Source organism: Megalops cyprinoides, chromosome 2 (genome assembly GCF_013368585.1).
Source record: "Megalops cyprinoides isolate fMegCyp1 chromosome 2, fMegCyp1.pri, whole genome shotgun sequence".
Lineage (NCBI taxonomy): Eukaryota > Metazoa > Chordata > Actinopteri > Elopiformes > Megalopidae > Megalops > Megalops cyprinoides.
The window spans coordinates 17663031-17682946 of NC_050584.1; the positions used below are offsets into that span (position 1 = coordinate 17663031).

General features: G+C 41.7%; 1 protein-coding gene and 1 long non-coding RNA gene across 2 annotated transcripts; both read right to left on the reverse strand.

Annotated features, from left to right (window-relative positions):
- Positions 1-6323: 6323 nt before the first annotated feature.
- LOC118769812 lies at positions 6324-7763 on the reverse strand. Its single transcript, XR_005004515.1, has 3 exons — positions 7682-7763; positions 7322-7410; positions 6324-6419 (listed from the first exon to the last, which is right to left on the reverse strand). It is a non-coding gene; the product is annotated as an uncharacterized LOC118769812 (long non-coding RNA).
- A 7319-nt stretch (positions 7764-15082) lies between these two features.
- Positions 15083-16941, reverse strand: rrs1 (ribosome biogenesis regulator 1 homolog). Its single transcript, XM_036522120.1, has one exon. The coding sequence runs from the start codon at positions 16932-16934 to the stop codon at positions 15906-15908; it is 1029 nt and encodes a 342-aa protein (XP_036378013.1). The 5' UTR covers positions 16935-16941; the 3' UTR covers positions 15083-15905.
- Positions 16942-19916: the final 2975 nt, after the last annotated feature.

The window sequence follows — 19916 nt, forward strand, 5'->3', positions numbered from 1 at the left end:
TCATTTATGTTGTCCTAAATGGAGAAAAAATATTCCATTATTACCCCAGTAGATGTAGCACAATTTATGTGAAGTTCTCAGAGCTTGTTGAAATGAAGCCAGTTTTTATTCTGTACAGGTAGCAGCAGTCAGCTTCCGACGTCTAAAAGTAGAAAATTTGCACTTTTTCAATTGTTTAAACGTGTGTTTGTTTTTGCTGCTGAGGTAGCTTTTTTGTTTTTGTTTTTGTGTTGATTTTGTTTTACTATTAGCTGGTGATGTTTGCCGAATGTCTAACTACACGTGATGATTGAACAATTGACACGTAACGGGGAAAGTTGGAGCTGTGAGACAGGTGTTTTTCGGACGCTAGCCCCCCTCTCCCCCACTCACCACTCCTGAGGTGCGCTGCTGTGGAATAGCAGGGTATGCCTGCTGCTACTTAGGGATCTGACCAAAACTGTGGGGTCACGCCCTGATTGTACAATCGAATGTGGCGCACAATGCCAGCCCCGGCATTAATTCAGACAGTTTCTAGAGACATAGAAACCCTGGTGTGACCCCAGTGATTTTCACTGTATAACATTTTTTAAATTGATGTTTGTTCTCGCCATCTCCTAAGCAAGTAAATTGGGGGAAAAAAAAAAAAAGGGGTTCAGCGAAAGTCAGGACTGTTCCGATTCACGTGGATGGGAGAAGTGGAGTTTGGGGTGTAAATTGAAACTGAGCCGACTTTCAATGACTCCTGAGTGTAGTACTCAGAGCAGCCAGTGCGTGTTTAACAACTCCTTAACAATACTTGCAATTTCTAAAGCTAGTCAATAGACTGTTATAGAATAGATATGGAAGCCATGAAATGTGGAGTTCTACCCCATGGTCTTAAAGACCCTGTTTGGTGTTTTTAATAAGTTGGTTTCACAGTTCCCTTTAACAGTAAGGGACTGAGCATTAAGAATGCTTTTAACAAGAGAGACTAGCCACCGTAGGTAGCAAAATCAAGAGAAAATAAATATACGGCGCACTACACAGCCAAAATAAAGTACACTGATTCAAGTTCCGCTCAAATATTTACTGCATCAGTGCAGTATGGGTTTGAAACATGGGTAACAGCCAAGTATCTTGTTTGTGTTTTGTTTTGTCATTGGTTTTTTTCTTGGTGTATGTAAGATTTATAAATGTTTTTGTTTTATGTGTAGATCCTAAGTTGTATTTGTAACCTTTTGTTTCTCTAATGTTCCACCGCCTAATCCTAGGTTTTGAGGGAAGAATGTACATGTAGCAGTTGTCATATACATACAACAAAGCAGTATGCAGAATTTCTCTTACATATTGTACAAGGCAGTACACTCAACTTTTTCTTACGTATCGTACTTCATTTCTTACAGAAGTAATACTTGCATTATATTTCATTTACAATTTGACAGTTCTCTCTCTCTGTTCTGCTGAAGGATCACACAAGCATTTCTGTATTCACCTATACCATAGAAGTCCTGCCAACTACTGTTGTAATGCATGTACTTGATATGGAGTAATAAAATGCTTTATGCATTTTGCTGTTATTTTATCATGTCTTTTTTCCCCCCCTAAATGTGCATTTGATGAAAGCAAGAGACACTAAACAGACACGTCCAATGGAGCTGTTCTATGTTTCTATATTTGTATTGGTCAGCCCCCCAAAGTTCATTAAGATCTTGACGTACATTGAATAGATGATGCGAGGTCACCAGCAGTCCTCATATTGTAATTGGCCAACTTTTCCCAGGCAAACAAGCCTCGAAGCTCCCTCGCCAGGTCTTAAAGAATGCAATTATAACTGCAATTCATAGCCTCTCTGGTTGTGTCCCGTTCCAGAATGTTCCGCTACAGGGATGTAGGCAGACTCCGTCCAATCCCTTCAGTGGGGAGCTGTGAGATCAGGTGTTGGTGGCAGCAGGGTGGGGGTGGCTGGGGACCCTGTCCCCCCTGAGCGCAGGGTGCTGTCAGCTCAGGCTGTGGTCTCTGGGGACACACGCCCTCCTCGACAGTGGGCTCTCCACAGGTCAGCTGCTGCGGGTAAAGGCCTCCACTCGCCCGTGAAATAATGCCTTTTGGCTCTATTGTTCCCCCAGTCTGTTGGTTTTGCAGGCCCATTCGCTCAATTGCCTCTGAATAGAGGAGCACACGGCCTTGTCGACAGGCCTTCTGCCGGTCAAAGGCATTGGAAACACATGTGTGTCAAACCACTTCCTTCTCTCTGCGCAGGATGTAAATCAGCACCACTTTTTGTGGAGCCAGCATGTGGCGGGGTGGGGGGGGGGGGGGGGGGGGGGCGGAGGGTCCCCACGAGGGGCCCCTCCCTCCACACTCTGGGCCTCTCACACTGCTGGCCTTTGTGTGTGCCAGACAGCAGATGGCAGTCCATTATAGCGGTGACAGGAAAGTCATCTGGCAAGCACCCCGCCAGCGCTGCGCTGTGGCACTTGTGGCGGGAAAGCAGGGCTCCCCGTGCTGGAGCTCAGGGCTGCCTATCTAGGTCAGAATTTCCACTGCCTGTGTGCATTACTGCTGCTAGGCCAGACAGGACTGGATTTGCACCCCATTAGGACCGAGGGAGCGAGGCGGGGGGACGCAGTAATGTGCTCTGTAGTTGTGTGCTCTGTTATAAATGCTTATTGCAATCATTCAAAAAAAAATACAACATTGAAGAAAGTGCTGCAGTATGTCATAATATGATACCTGCCAAATGAGTCATTGTATTGAGTGAATGAGGCTCAGTGTGACCAGAACAATATTGTAACTCACTTCTGGAGCAGGTCTGACATCTGCTGTGTAACAGGAGCCAGAGAAGGGCTGGGCGGGGCCCTGTGGGGCTCTGTGTGTGTGTGTGTGTGTTTAGGAGGGAGGCAGGGGGATGTTATGAATGGGTAAGAAAGGGCTGAGAGAGAGAGAGTGTCACGAGAGGGGCCGTGGACGGGGACGCCAAAACGGCCGGAACACCGAGTCCCCATAGGTGAGGCGCACGGCACCAGCTGCCGTGCAGGTGAGCCCCGCGGCCCCGGGCGCCCATCTGTCCGTAATCATTGTCTGTATGACGGGGACACCCTGAGCCCTGGAGAGAGAACCTGAACCCCCTCGTCTGAGAGGAGCTGCCGTTCCCTCGCATTGTGCTCCTCCGGCTGACGCCACACCCCCGTGGCTGTTGTGCTCCTGAAGTGCCGGAGACTGGGGGGCGAGCCGGAGTGCTCGGCTTTCTGCAAGAGTCACGATCTCTAAGATTTGCTCCCTGGATTAAGTCTAATTAAAGCACTCCACCTGCTCCGAGTGAAAGAGCAGGAAAAGCTGTTGTCTTACAGGCTGCTTTGAATTGCACTCAGCAGATGGTTTTGGCAGCCTTTAATCCCACGTGCACTGCACATATACATTTCTGAGAGATTTTTTGGAAATCAGGGAAGATGAACGAAATGGGCCCTACTTTGTTTTATTTTTTAAAAAAAGCTTTGTGCTTTTTTAAACCGTAATACAACGCCGTGCTCTGATAGCAACTCTCGTCTGTTTTAGCTATTGCACAACTTCTGGGACCCCTTGTTTCATCCAGAGTACCAGGGCTCCAGGTTTAAATGTATCTGCAATCCGTCTGGGATTCGACAGCCCAAATGTTGTCCTCCAGTGCATGGCCCCACGTTGCTGGCAGCAGGCCTCCTGTCACAGAGACATGTCTGTCTCTGCTAGATCTGCAACTCAACTCTCGAACAGAGAAAGAGAGAGAAGGGGGGAGCTCGTCGTGTCTATTAGCCCCCTGCGGTTTCATCATCAGAAGTGTGGACCCTGCAACCCACTGAGGCGGATGTGTTGGACTCGGGCCTCGCCCCCCGCGCCTCTGATCCGGCAGCCGGCGAGGAAGCGGCTCTCGCCTGGAATCGCCCGTCCGGGGCAGCCCCTGTTATTTCTGTGGGGCCCGCGCTTGCGTTTCCTGTTGTATCCGCTGCGGTCGGTCAGAATGAAAAGATCTTTGACTGAGTAGCCTGGACGTCAGCGGACTGCAGACTTTATGGAACTAGTGAGAGTTGTTTTAGCGTTGCTAGGGCAACCCGCATAACAATGATGCCATTTCTTTTGGAGAAACATTTAACTCTTGAGCGGCTCAGTCAAGCTGTGAAATACCCCGTAATTATCAGGCTTTTCACCTGAGAGGTCTCGCACACTGTAGGATAGGAAATCACACAGGCCTGGGAGTCATGCCCTCTGTGGTGCGGAAACAGACAGTGAATATGTTTGACATGTATTCTGGTTTTAAATGGAAAATATTATTATCTCAAATAAAAAGGAAGTGAGGGAATGTAATGACATTTCAATGACAATTCCATTAACAACAGGCCTATTTCAGATATTGATAGAAATCACGCTATATTATACAGTGGTCACAAAATTCTCTTGATATAAAAATTTCATGATGATGACTTAACTGAAGAAATGCAATGGTACAGTATAAATATTCCAGCATGGATAAACGATAATGTGTAAAAATCACTATTATCAGTACTGCACAGAGCAAATACTTCTTGCAAATAACAGCATGTTTTAAAAACTCACAATGATCAGATGAACCCACTGATTTTTTTCATAGCCCCACAATGCGCATTTGTGCATCTGTACTTTGAGGACACTCAGGAAATCCTGTGGTCTTTTATGAGGTACAGGCACTTCCCAGAAAAGGTTTTGGACCACTTCTCCTCGTAGAATTTCTCTAGCTCCTCCAGAGCCAATTTCTTGGGTTCAAGCCAAAAATGTTCCTTTGGTTTGAAGTTTGGTTGAAGTCCAGTCCAGAAGATGGAGTTTGTGTCCCCTTAACTGTTTCTTCATAATCTTTGATGCATGATTTGCTTGTATGTCTATTTTCAATCAGACGTGGGACAAGCTTTTAGTCAATAAATGGTATATAAACTAGTACAAACCTGGGCACCAGGAGAAGTCTGTAAAGCTCAACTTTTGTTTCACCAGTTTAAAAAACGTGGTCCCAGGTGTCATTAAAATGCAGCATAACTGATCTGTGTTACTTCTTTTTTGCAGTGGTGACTGAAAAGGCTTCTCGGTTAAAAGAAAAATGTCAAAAAGGATCACACAAAGGCATGATTCCCTTTCCTTATGTGTGTCTAATATTGCACCATTATGGAATGGTAATTCTACAGATTACAGTGGTACCTTAGTGCACTTTACAGTAAACCATGTAAATTAGCAGATTATACCAAAGAAACAAATGGAGTTTAACTTAAAACCAGTCATTTTTTTGTGATTGCAGCAATATTTGGTGATTGCTATTTAAATGCCATGCTTGTTCATCAAGCAAAATGATCTAAAACTATCTGCCTTAAACACAGCAAATGGAAGGTTCACTCCTGTGTGTGATCTCCTTTATATCTGATGGTAACATATAGTTTTTTGAAGCCCATGTGACATTCCTGAAACTTTTCAAACAATGTAAATTTAATGCAGGATAACACATACAGGTTTTCTTCTCAGATAATTACATGGTGTAGATACATTTGGCCATCCTGTTTGTATGCAGAAGAAATAAAGATGATTTATTTACATAAATGTACACATTTTTGTTAATTCATTCAAAAAGAATGACTGTGCACTTGCATTTTGCCTGTTATACAATTTTTGTTGTTTTTCTTTAATTGTGGGTTTGCATACTTTTACACATTACATTTTAATCACAAACACGAATTACTCAGGGCACCTGTGTGTCAGGAGTCAACTTATGAAAGAGAGAAACTTATGGAAGATGAAGTCATACAGTATAAAATGAAATGTAAGAACATTTTACAAAACAAGACAGTCTAACCAGACCAATCCAGTGACAACATGGAAAAAACCACAGAAACACTCATAAAGTAGTTTCGCTGACGTGAACAGTTTGAAGCCCTTAATTGTGTGTTAAATTGATCACAAATCTTATTATTCTGAGAGGCAAATCCACTTTTCTAATTACTGCTCTGCTGCCAGTGCTTACAAAGCCCCTTTTTCCTCTGTCACCCAATAATTATGGAATTACATGTTAATAAACACAATTATAAACCTTCCATACAGTCTGAAACTCTTTGAAATTTGTTGGTGCAATATTGGAGAAATAGGCTGGCACTGTCGCTCCTGTATGCTGTTGGCAGGCAGCTGCCATGGCAATGGTTACCTGACAGCAATGGCATCTCACAGAGTCATCATAATTTAAAATAGAGGGGACAGGGTCAGCCCCTTCCCGCCCAGTAGACAGTCAGTCGTGCTGGAAGGCCCCATTGGTGGCCCCCTGGCACTCGCCCTTCCTCCTGGGCTTGGACAGGATCCTGCGCAGCAGGCTGGGGGAGCGGTGGGCCGGGCCCTCCGCGAGCGGGAGAGAGGCCCCAGGCCTCTGAGCCAGGAAGAGGCCCTCCTCCCTACCCCTCTGGGACTCCGGGCTGCGCCCGCTGGGGACAAAGAGGAAACAACAAAAACAAAGGCCCTGTTTATTCCCGGTGACCCAAATTCCAGTGCTTTCACAGAGGACAAGGACGTGGCTGTTCAGCCCCAGCCGGGGCCTGCGCGGAGGCTGTCACAGCTCCGAGCGACAGTCCACCCACCTCCATACACTAACCAGGAGGCCTGAACCTACACGCCGTTCTCCGACCGCAGAGAACTATTGTAGTTTCCAGCCTTGAAACATTAGATGTTTCAGATGGTTTCCTTTATGTAAAATGTGGTGGATGGACAAAATAAAAGCAGTGATGAATTCCCATTTTGTCTGAGGATGTGGGTTGCGAATCCGTTTCCTCAGAATCACTTAAATTGAGCTACACAATAGATAAAGATGAAAAAAAGATTACAAAACCTGTTCATCAAAAAAACTGCAAAAGAGAAATAGGGCATGGGTGACAAAAGCTTTCATCTTAGCCCTTTTTATCTTCTGAGTTGACAAAGGTCATTCTCACAAAGTGGTTTTACCTACTGTATATTGGTGTCCTATAACAAAACCTTTTTTTTTTTAGTTTTTTAATCACACATACACCTTAAGGTGATGGTGCCTGTGGCTATTCTTTGTCATTAACTACTCTTAATTACAAAGCTGCACATGTTGCAGGCAGTGTACTTAGGCAGTGAGGGACCCTCAGAGATAACTGAGGGAGTGCCCCCGCTGTCCTCAGCTCGGCGGCGAGCAGTGAGGCCGGGGGTGAGAATTGATTGGGGTGAGCGTGTAATCTGTGTGCATTGTCAGCTAATGAAGTATGAGATGGGCCACCTGCTCGGGGGACGGCTGGGTGGGGCGGGGTGGAACAGCTGCCGGGGGAGAGGGCTGGGCTCGCACACGGGGTGGGTGGGGGGGGGAACGTACCCTGCGCTGGCTCCGAGGACATCTGCAGCCACGGGCTGGACTGAACTCTTCTTTAATGAGCTCGGGGAAACTTTCGCGGGCTCGTCCCTCTGACAACACATGTGGAACACTGTTAGTCTACCACGAATCTGCATAGCAATTTTAATTATGCAATTATATGATTATACATACAAACATTAAAAGCTTCACATATATATATAATTGGTATTCAATATTTCAAAATGGATTTTACATCATTTTACAAACATAAATTTTAATCTGTCCACTTTTACAAGCTATCTAATAATGTGATTGGATTACTGTAACAGGACATCTTCTCTTTAAAATGGTGAATTTACTAAATTCAACACAGGTACTGACCTGAATAGATTTTACCACATAAGTAGCGGGGAAGAACCCTTCTCGTCCATTCTGCAGCCGTCCAAACCACCATGAATCGTCATCTTTGAAGAGGATGTGAATGACGTCACCCTGACGGAGCTCAAGCTCATCTGGGCTTTGAGGCTGGCAGTTGGCTGCTACCACCATCTAGAGGAAAATATACAAATTGCAGCGAATCACCCACCAACAATAAAAGAGAGCGCTGAAACACCTCGATGACAATTTCTGCTCAATCACAGTGTGTGTTTCGTTAAAATGAGAATGTTTATATGCTTTTTATAGCTCTTAGGGTTCATTCATGTTATATATGCATCTCAGACACAGCTCTGTATGTACCTATTCATGAATGTTTTTTACCGGGGGGAAAAAACCCACTCTGCAGCCAGATCATTCTTAACAGTAACCAATACTAATGTCCATTCCTTCCAGTATTATCACTGCAGAGGCACTGATATGTATTTTCATGGACTGCCTTTGTCACAGTTACAGACAAACCCTCAATTGAATCTTTTGCTGTTCTTAATTCTCTGTTCTTAAAAGGGAAACTATTTAATAATGAAAGGAATATTGACAATAAGAGGTGAGCTTATTTCCATATACATGCATCATATACTATATCAAATATTAAATATTAACTTGTCATATATAATTTGTCATATTAATATGTCACTGTGTTGTACCTGCTGATACTTTGGGTCCAATATAAAAGAACCTGGAGTCCAGGTTAAATCAGCAGTACCGCAACATGCTTACCATAGAAACTCCTGCCCAACCACAGCTTAAACACAACATGTATTATTGGATATCACAGTGCTTTTGAAGCCCGATGCCATGAGATATGCCTGAAACATAGCAGTACAAGAGATGCACTTTCTAAACTGTTTACCTACTGCAATGTACTGCAGAAATACTCCTTCCATGTTACTTGAGGAACGAGAATATCTGGAAATGTCGTGACGCACAAACTCTGTATGTTCTGTAAAGAACAGCGTGAGGGTCTTAAGAGAGGCTTAACGGAAGACTGCCGTTTCATCACCAAACACTGAAGGATATGTCTCGTGTTGAATGTGGCCTCTGTTCTGCCTTGTTGAAGAAATTACAATACGTGAGAGAACATGAGGTATAACTTGCCTTTTCTGCTTCTCTTATCCTGTGTCTGTTCCTAGCTCTGCATGCTGTGGAATCAGAGATTCGTCAGGTTAAAAAAGATTTTATATACTGCTTATTTAACCATACAGATTTAAATTGTTTGAAAAATGTTTTAGTAGTGTTGCATATTTTATATATTGCTTACTGCATTTAACTAGTCACACTTCTATTCCTATTCCACTTTTACATAAAGGGTACAAGGTCTAAGTATGATGCTCTCTCTTTTGTGCTGGATGAAGAATGTTAGATTTTCCCCACACAACAATCTGTAGAAACATATGAGTATTACTCCTATTATTGCACGAAACTCAAAGTAATATAACGTCATACTGCAGCCATGTCAAATGTGTTGTGGTTGGTTGACACGCCGCTCACCACCAAAACAACAATGACCCTTTGGGCCCATTCTGTCACTCACGCTACTTGATTGTCCTGTGAACGCACGCTGCTGTCAGGCCTGCGTAGGCTCCACTCACCTTGCGGAGAGATGACAGTGGTGAAGACCTCAAAATTCTCATCGCGCTGCAGGTAAATGTGCTGCATCCTAGACCTCTGGCTCCCAGAGACACTAATGGCCACACACTCCTACTCTCTGTTTCAAATTAAAATGGGTCACTAATCCACTATAGCATCTACAGACTGCGCCCACACACATACACACACACTCATACACACACACGTTAAACTGCTGTGCATGATGGAGAATGCTGTTATCTAACAATGATCCCCACATCCGCTAGTTTCTGTTTATTTCATTGCTGTCAGGTACTTCAATTCTCTAAATGAACACTCACCAGCTTAATACATTAAATCAAAAACAAAACCTAAATGTGTCAAAACACATACATGTTATTCAATCCATTAATGGCAATATGAGTACAATTAATAAAACACAGAAATTGTAATATTTCACATAATTGGTGTGCCTACTGGAAATCAACTATCTGAAGCACACATGTATGGAATCTAATGGTAATTCATATTTGCCGATTTCCTTGGGGGGTGGAGGGCGGGGATGGGGGGACCAAAAAGGTTTATCATTTGTCCTTTCCCCATCTGTCTCAAGGCGTGAGTCAGTCTGAGGCTGAAGTCTCTGTCTCCCTATTAACGCCCTGAATTAATGACCTCACACTCATAGAGGTCAATAGATTTTTGATTGATGGCATCCTGATTTTCAGCGGGAGCAATAAGATTGGGATGAATTGGTTCCCCTCTGCAGGCAACAGATGGGGGGGCTGCATCAGAGACTTAGAGGCGTGCGGCGGGCTCGTGTCAGCAGTCAAACAGCATCCATCAGCACACGAGAGATTAGGCGGTGATTTAGAGGAAGAAAATCCCTCTCAGTACCCCTCATAACATGTACATGCTACAAAAAAGAGCATATTTTCCCTTTGTGTCCTGCGAGGCTTAACTCAAAGGAGAAAGACAGCTATGGGCACTTTGTGAGGGCAACTGTGTATTACTGTTATGATAATTATTTTAAAATATTTTATGCGATGTCATTATCAAGATCGATGTACAGAAATAAAAACACCAAATAGGAAGAATTAATCGTTCAATTATTAGAATTAGTCATAATTGATAGTTTCTGACAAATTACAATGTAATTTGATAACAAAACAATCTGATTTGTATTGGGGGCAAAATAATAGACACACTATAACCTTATGAAATCAGGATGTTGTTCAGTATTTCCCAACAAACACAGGCCTGAGAATCAAGAATGGTTGCAACGCAAAGTGAGTATGATGATGGAATTTTAGTGCATATTGGGCACCTGAGGTGATGCGGGCAGCCCGTTCTCTTGTCCTGTGCTCTACTGCGAAGCAAAACGGACACACCATTGCTGCTGATAGAGGCAACAGATGTCGGCCTCCCTCACAGGAATGATGGCCGTGTCACATTTGGTTTAAAAAATGGCAATATTTTCTGAAGTAGGTCAATGATAAGCTTTAGCTGCAGTGCATCTGTTGCATGACACAGACCTCGACTGGCAATTTCTTCATGTTTCGTGTGAGATAATCATGGGAATATGATACAAACTTTACACAGGGTGTCTAGTTGAGCAATGTTCACTGTTCAGTGTTCAAGGTTCAGTGCCTGAGTGTGAAAGGATGTAGGCTGCTTATCAACAGGGAGAAGAAGCTACAGTTAGGCTCTTGATTGCAGGGAGAATAATGGGCAATTTAGACCTCAGCACAGACACATTCATACCCCTGACAGCTTATTGACCATTATCATCCCCAGTACTGACACATGCAATCTTTTTTGATTATTCTTCCTTACCTCTACTGTGGTAGGACCGATTTTGCAAACTCATCTACTGTTAAAGATCATTGGAGCAATTGTCTGTATGTTCCTAGCAGACAACAGGATGGCCTACCTGCAATACAGCTGTGCAATTTATGTGTTTGCTTCATTATCCTCATCTCTTCTGCTGCCTGTGGTTCATGTGCATTGAAGAGAATGGAACTTTTTTAGGTAGGATATATTACTAAGAAGTTGGTGACTGTGAAGACTGCACAACAGTTACGCAACATAAATTTGGCACAGTGCAATAATATTTCTACATGGTGCAATAGCATAAGTACAATATAAAACTGTAGCTTTTGATATGCCACTTCTTTTTTATTCTATTTATTTATTTTTATTATAATTTTATACATTTTTTTTTCTGTTGTGTGTTTGTGTGTGTGTGTACATGTGTAGAATGTTAATATGCCGTCTCAGGGGCTGCACAGCAAATTTCATTGTACAACAATGTGCAATGACAATAAAGACAGTCTATTCTATTCTAAAGTTAATATAAATATCACATTTCAGGTCTTCAGTCCTTACAAGACTTACTGAGCAAAACATTTAGGGGCTTTGTAACAATATCAGCTGAATAAATCATGTAAAAACATATCACTAAAAAGGACACAGATTTATACTCTAAAAATATCTCCTGAAAAATGTAACATATTTCTGTGTATTTATTTATGGACCCGACAGTGGTTGAGTGATGCACCTGTGATTTCATGCTGACAGTCAGCGCTGCTGACTCACCGAGACAGCCATAGAAGATTGCTCCGTGCAGTTCTTTTTGTGTCCTTCTCTCTGTCAGACACTACTTGCTCAGTGTAGTCATGCTAACTGATTGATGCAGGTGTAAATCACTTTAAATTAGAGCAATAAGTAATTATCTATTAATAATTATACATTAAGTAACATTTTTTTATAACCTGCAATATATTTCATAAATTACAAAATACTTTCAACTATATAATCCAGTAATGCGTAATGGATGTTTTTTCTCTTCACAGTCATTTCCACATATGCCACGTGAGGCTCTAGGTTTGGTCACCCGTTTCACACAACCTGGGCTGAATGCTGTTACAAGAAAATGCTGAAAACAAACAAACAAAAAAAAATCAATATGTCTGCTCTGTAAAAGCCTCCCTGTTACCGAGTACTTGGTGATATTCAGTTTCATGTGGCCATACAGCTGAAACATTCATCTCAAAAAAAGGTTGATGAGTGAGTAATTGGCAGTCGTATGGTGTGAGCGATGGTAGGTAATGGTACGCAAGCAAAGCTGCATCTGTCTCTTTCTCTGTCTGGTGCACACAGACTTCAAACATGTCAATCAAGTCCCAAGAGTGCATTCACGGTGACAGTTAACTTACCATCCCCTGAGAAAGGAGCACAATGAAACTTTTAACTTTCAATATTAGCATAGAGGGGCCTAGAATATAAATAGGTTTATTTAACAATTAACAGAATATAAAGTAAACAGGCTATGGTATTTTGAAATTCTTAATAAAATCAAGACAAAAGACTTATACTTGCAGCTTGCAACCACCTCTGTGTGGGAGCACTATGGAAAAGTATCGAGGGTCTTCATGCCTGCACATGAATTGCCATTTTCAAATCCATTTTCCCTAGATACAACTCATGTTAAATTCCACAGAACAATGAGACTCTGTTAGTGTGAATGTGCTGGGTCCCCAAGCCTAAATTGCTGATGCAAATATAAAATAATAAGAAAATAGAAATTAATTCAGAAAAACAGAGATGCTTCTTAGATCCAAATTCACTTAGAATAATTAGACATACAGACATTTGTTTTGACATGTGACAGGCTGAAAAATTTTAGATTTGGAAAAAACATGGGGCAAGAATGTCATCTTCTCTGTGACCATCTAAGCTTCAGGCCACCATCTCCTAACTGCAAACTGGATAGGAACTGGCACCTGGTGTCCCCTCACCCCAGCCTGGCATTTTCTATCCGAGTCCAGACAGAGAGGAGTCTGTTAGGCCGAGTCAGAGTCAGGAAACCTCCACAGGAGTTCCAGACCTCACACAATCCGAATCATTCACACTGTGGAACACAGCCTGGACACACACAGGTAGAGGAGAAACTGCAATGGCATTCATAACAGCGTATACGGAATCAAATATGCATCACATCAAAGAAAAATGAGAGGATCAAAAAATGGTTTTAATTTGACCTTCTTCCTAATACCTAAGGTATTTAAGGACCTTCTTCCCTCCAAGCTACTTGCCATTTTTTTTGTATCTGTGCACAGTTGATGGCTACCCATCCCACTTGTAGCTCCCAAGCGACTCCGCCATTTCATGTTTGCTTGGCAAGATGCCGCTATCTGGGTCGTGCCTTTGCAGGTGGGCTGGTTGGTGGAGTTGACGGAGGCTGCCCATGTTGTAGAGTAGCGTGGTGTAGGTTCCTGGCTGACGGCTCCTCGGGTACACAAAAAGACATCAGCGGACGACCAAGCCCCTCTTCCACCCTCTGTCAATTAGTCTATCCCATCTGGCACTGCCTTCATTGGGGGCAAATGGCACTTTAATGCATACCGAGTGACCTAAATGGATCTATTTGCAGTGGCAGTTTAAACAAAAGAACAATAGCGAATGCCTCAGAAACCCACTGTGCGTGTGAAAGGGACAGCTCAACCAGAAGCAGAGGGACTTATTAATTTTGGCCCAGTTTATGAGTTTTACAGCAAGCGGATGTTATGGCCTTTAAGGGAGATCACATGGTTAAGTGCACACATGGAGCAGACCCACCACGTACCATCGGGTACTGAAACTGTTGCTGACAGACATTTTCTGGGGCTTGTGCCAAGAATGAAAATCTACTCCAAACATTGGCTCAGTGACGATGCTAACCACCCCTACCATTGACCATTTGGAAAAGTCTGTAAGATCTGAAATTCATGAAAAATCTTAGTAAAAATATGTAAACACAATGTCCCCAAAAAAAAACAAACAAATCTGTATCACTGTATCACTCTGCATTCATTTGCTTGCTTATTCGTCTGCAGCAACACAGTTTTCTTGTCACTCTGTAGGTGGGATGGCATTTCCAGCCAAAAGCCTCCCCTGCCAGGACAACAGAATTGAAAATATCCTTTTTTACCAGGGAGTATCATTGATCTGAGTTGCAGTGCAACAACAATGTGCCCCATTAAAGTGAACCCTGCAAGGTCTAAAATGCCTATCAGACATGTCTCCACATCATGAATTCCGTGGTGCTGTCATGAAACTTACATCATTCGTCTACAAGGGCAAACTTTTAAATTAATCATTGAAGTCAGGCTAAAAATATCTATTAGTACTACATAGTAATACTTAACTGCTATTCAGCTTCTTCAGAAATTCAACTGTCATTTTATTTCTTTAAAAAATTTTAGCTAGGGACCTTAAAACAGCTGTCAATATTGCTTGCAGCTAGCAAAAATGTACACCCTTTATAAATATTTACAAAATTTAAATATTTTTATTTATATATATAAATATATATTTATAAATATTCGAATGAGTTGAAAATAAAAATCATAACTGAGGCAATATGGGAAACATAATGCCAAGATTAACGTATCAATGGTGAGTTTTCCTGTTCTGAAATGATTCTGTGATGATAAAAAAAAAATCTTGGTATTTTTGGGTGTTTAAGACAGTTCTTAAGCGGTCTTTGTTACTACACTCATATTTATTTTCTCCACCCTGTGACACAGTATGGTAACACAGCCTTTCACAAGTATTACTTTACTGTTTATATGCTTAAATTTCTCTCTCTCATTTATTTATATATATATATATATATAAAACAGGGAAAATTTTAAGCAAAGACACACTGAAACACTTAAGTTCATAGCAAACAAAGCTCAACTCAAGGTATCGACATAAAATTTTGACAGTGTGACTAATCTGATATCGTGATGTGCCTCAAAATACTAAACTAAAATACTCTGTGCATTTACAAAATCAAACAAAAACATTAAATGTTCAGTTTACAGCCCAACAATAGCGCTCAATACTGCATATTGTTGTTTTTTCTAAAGTTACATTTGTACGTTGGTACATGGTGTGTCACGGTTTCAGTACCTCTTACAATATAACACGTTTACAGGACAAACTGACATCTCTGAATTTTATTTATTATCAAATATTAATTTTTATACAACTTTCAATCGACATGCTTCAACAGATGTTGGTTACCGCTTTATAAAATGTTTTTCTGCAGGAATTTTAAAGAAATATCGGTGTACACATCAAAACAATATGCGCGCTATGTTGATAAAATACTCATTTAAGGAATAATTAAAAAAAAAAAAAAAACATTTCCACGAGTCTTTCTTTCACAGCAGTGACGATTCCGTCAAACAATCCCATCATAATCATAAAGCATAGACACATGAATACAGACATGAGCCTCAAAAGTTCAGGTGAGCTTTCATTTAAATCAATTCAGATTATCTAACGGCTGTCAAATAACGTATGCATCAACAAACACTGTTAGATCTTGTGGGTTTGCAATGGTTTGCGAACACCCACTGCGGACAAGCCTGACTAGCACAAAGCTTAAATGGCATCATCACATTCATCACAGCAACTTCACAGCTTCCCGATTACTGCTGTACTTTCAGATGGACATGACATTGCATGGATTTAACAAACGAAAAACTTAAGAAAAACGGATTATATGAAATGACAGCTGTGTGCCAAAGTTTTCTTGAACTATTGTAAAGTATGAGAAAGATTAATCTCTCTATCGTTTCCCTTGCTTCATACGTGGTTTTCGGTTCTTGCCACTCTTGGCAGTCGATCCAAATCCTTTACCCTTCTTTCCAGAGAAATTACCCTTGCGTCCCTTCTTGCCAGATCCTTTCTTCCTTTTGGAGCCAGATTCCACGTCTTCTTCTCTCATTTGTTTGTTCACTGCCTTGGTAATGTCAAGACGGGGTTTTTTGCTGTCCATAACTTTCAAGATGTCCAGCTGTTTTTGCTTTTCGGTGGAGAAATCGCCGATAAGAGGCTGGAACTTTCTTTTCTTTCCAGTGTTTTTTGGCGCTTTCTCCTTGGGCAGGCGGTCTTGAAATTTACCCACTGAAGCGGTGGACACTTTAGCCACTTGCACGGCTTTCCCCAGTTCAGATTTAGACTGCTGGTCGGTCGGTGCAAGACCCACCCCGGGTACTTTTATCTTCTGTGCCCTGGCGATGTTCCTCAAACGATTTAATTCGTTCTTTGCCACTCTCTCCTTCTTGGCCTTCATCCGCTTCGCAAACTGGTCCTCATTTGGATCCGAGCTCTCGGGAACCTCGATCAGCCACTCTTTGGTGTCATCGTTAGCACGCTTGTAGCCCCATCGTCTTCTCCATTCCTTGTGCACGTCGTCCCACACCAGGTTCGTCTTCTTTTTCTTCTGGATCCCCTTCAACTTTGCAAATTCCTCCCATTTTGTCGGGGGCCTAGGTTTCGGCGCTGGCTTTTCCCTCGGCAGTCGAGTGGTTGGTTCGGGTAGTTTTGCAACTATAACCTCATCTACTCTTTCAGTAGGCAGTTTCCAGATCTCGTTGATGAGCAGTTGCGTGTTGTCCCGGGCCAGTGAGCACAGAAAGTCCTCCTTTTTCTTCTGTCTGAACTCTCGTGCATCAGGCGGATTCTTGTCAAAAGCAAGCAGGTTGCCTAGGTCAAATTCGAGATCTAGCTCTTTGTGCACTGTGATACTTTTGAGCTTTTCCGCTTCATCTTTCTCAGCTTTAGCCAGCACGTCTTCTATACTGCAAGCCGCCATTTTGAACCATGATATACATCTCCCACGTGCGTACATGCGCACCTCTTATGACACACAAAAGTTGAAAGGTTACAATAATCGCTTCCGGGATGTCATTTATTTTGTCACAACGTTTTCAGATACCGCCACGAGATGGAGGTATTGGAGTATTCACAGAGTCAAGTTTACAGCGTTCTACACACAACACGACCGACATCAAATTGAAACGATGGTGCATTTTTTTCTGCAGGTTTATGGTTTATAGTCTTTCTGATAAACGCTGGACAGTGTTTAACAAAGCAAGATGCATAAAAATAAATACCGCACGTGCACATTAATCGAAGCAGATAATGTAATCAGCTTTAGGTTCTCTCAGATTGGACCTGTTATTTAATAAAAATGTTCAAAATATTTAAATTTTCTACAAATGGCAGGCTTATTGTCATTCTATGAGTTTAACTGCTAAAATATAGCATTAATATGTTAGATAAAATGTCACTCATTGAGGTATTGCAACTGTTGAAAAAAAAATACAAATTTGTATTCACTTTAATTTATTAGGTGAAGTGACGTCCATTCCAGAGTGGAATCCATGTACAGCATAGTGTGTCGGTCTTAATTAGTTATTATCATACATGTCAATCACATGCCATGCTACAGACCTCAACGGAAGGGAGAACAAGCAATATGGACATTTGGCCCTCTGATGCAGCATGAAGATTAAGGATTGCCAACCCCAAAAAATCTCTGATTGCTGCTGTCACAGCTGCAGTGAGTTCTAGAAATCTGTCAGCACAATGTAGATTCTGTACAGTCATAGCTGAACATAATCTACCTGCCCAGTCTTATTGATCTGTCACTCAATCAATACTTGAGTCTGTCATGTAGAATTTTTTGGTGAATACATCCCCTCCCTCACAACAACCAGGGAAAATGTGTTCCACTTAAGAAAAAAAAAAGATGAGGTAATTCTGAACACACTCCTAATGAATTGTGATTTTCACAGAATTTAGAACATTTAGAAACAAACCACAGTTCCATTGTTAAATTTTTAAAAGTGAGTTTCAAACAAGTGTGTGAAGGGAAAAAAAGAACAGCAAAACGTTGCTAAAAACAATAAATATCCGAGCTGAATTTTTCGATGAGGTAACTGAAAATTGAACTCCAGTGAAATTTTAGCTCCCTTTTTATTGGTTGAAATATTGGAACTGAATTTATTAAGAGGTGATATGCAGGTTATTGCCAATACACTAGCACATTTTAGACCAAAAAACAGCTTTTAAGAAATTTTCTGGCATAAAACATTTCCCCCTTGAGCCTGTAATGTCAGAATATCAGGACTTTGTGAATATTTATGAGATAAGGTGAGTATACAGTTGTGTTCTGATCTCAAAGGTCCTGTTACATAGGCTGTCACTGCTAGTGCTATCCTCACCGGGGGACTGAGTTAATTTATCATTCTCTCTTTAAGATTTTAGTTTGTTGTTTTATACAGACAACCCATGACAAGGAATAACCAATAATTTATTTATTTTGATTTAGATGTTAAAGTCTTCTCACCTAACACAAACTTTTTTATTGAGATGACTTCTGTGGTTTCCAGTCTTATCACTCAGAGTGACCACACGTGGTTTTAAACATTTATTATTTATTGAATGTTGTTTGACACACAATTCTTTTGTGTGGGGGTAGAGTTGACAAGTCATTCAGATGGAATACCAGTGAAAATGTAAATCTAGGCCTGCTTGTACCACTCATATGCACAGTGACTGGCTTTCAACATGTACGATAATAAAACAGAAACAAATAGTCTACATTTGTTGTACTGAATCCTGGAACTGACATACTGAATGAAGCCAGATAAAGGTTGCTCATAAAGAAGCAGAAGCTACATATGCGGCTGCAAGGGGAAATATGAGTCCAAACGCTTTGATTGATTACAAGCAAGCTCCAGCAAAACAGCGTGAAAATGGCTTTTTCATTGTCATGTTGCCTCATTTGTACACAGCCCAAATAGAGGCAGTTCCCTCACCTGGAGAGATGGCCTTTTATTGCCTTTAGAAGAACATCAGTTCTCACTCTTGTCAGATTGTGATATATTGTTTGGGAATCTCATATCAGTTGCCCTCAGATACCTACGACTTTAATTCTATTTTTGTACATTTATCCAAAATAATGGTACTTTATGCAGAACAATGCTAACCCTGCAATGTATTCAACAGGATATAACCAAGCTACCAAGACAGTGCATCAGATCAAAACTTTTCACTTTCATCTAATTTGGTCTTTAACATAAGTGTGGTCTCAGATTAGCCTAGTGTCAGGTCTCTTTGAAAAATAAAATCAAGAAAACATAAAGCCAGCAACAGGAGAGTGTGCCGTGCAAGAGGAAGGCGGATCCCCTGCTCCAAATAGAAACATGGTAACCAAAGACTTCTATTTCATGAACTCTACGATCTGTCTGTTTGCCTCCATCATGTGGCCTCTCGCTTTCTGACTCAGGTACAGCCTCTCTGGGAGCTGCTGTTGTGTATCATTCCCATTAGTCCCACTCTTACAGTAGAGGTAATTATTTCCATCAGGGCACAACAGAAGAGCTTTGAAGACGCATCCTCGTCCTTAGGAAGTGAGCTCATTGCACGGGTGCAGATTTAGAGGTAGCTCATGCTCTTGAAGTCCCGCACTTAATCAGTTTGGTGCAAGGGTGCTGCACGTGATTCCTCTTTTTGCCGGGACTGCAGGCAAGCACTAGGGAACAGTGCATCAATGGAAAGGGAAAGGGCAACTCTTCTTGCAGTACAATTTTTGCTTTTTATTTGCAGCTCATTACAGAGTCAAATTGCGTTCTTTCTTCTGGCAGTTTCTGCCGAATCGTGGCACAACGAGGTAATGACGCAAAGCGAAATGGTAAAATGACCAGCACTGTATGTAAGTGGGTGATTCAGGATGATGGGAAGCCTCTTTTAATCAAAACACATTTGAAGGGACTATTGTGACACAGAT

Bases quoted from the DNA above. Each gene is read 5' to 3' on its own strand.
- rrs1 (XM_036522120.1), bottom strand. From the start codon at position 16,934: ATGGCGGCTTGCAGTATAGAAGACGTGCTGGCTAAAGCTGAGAAAGAT.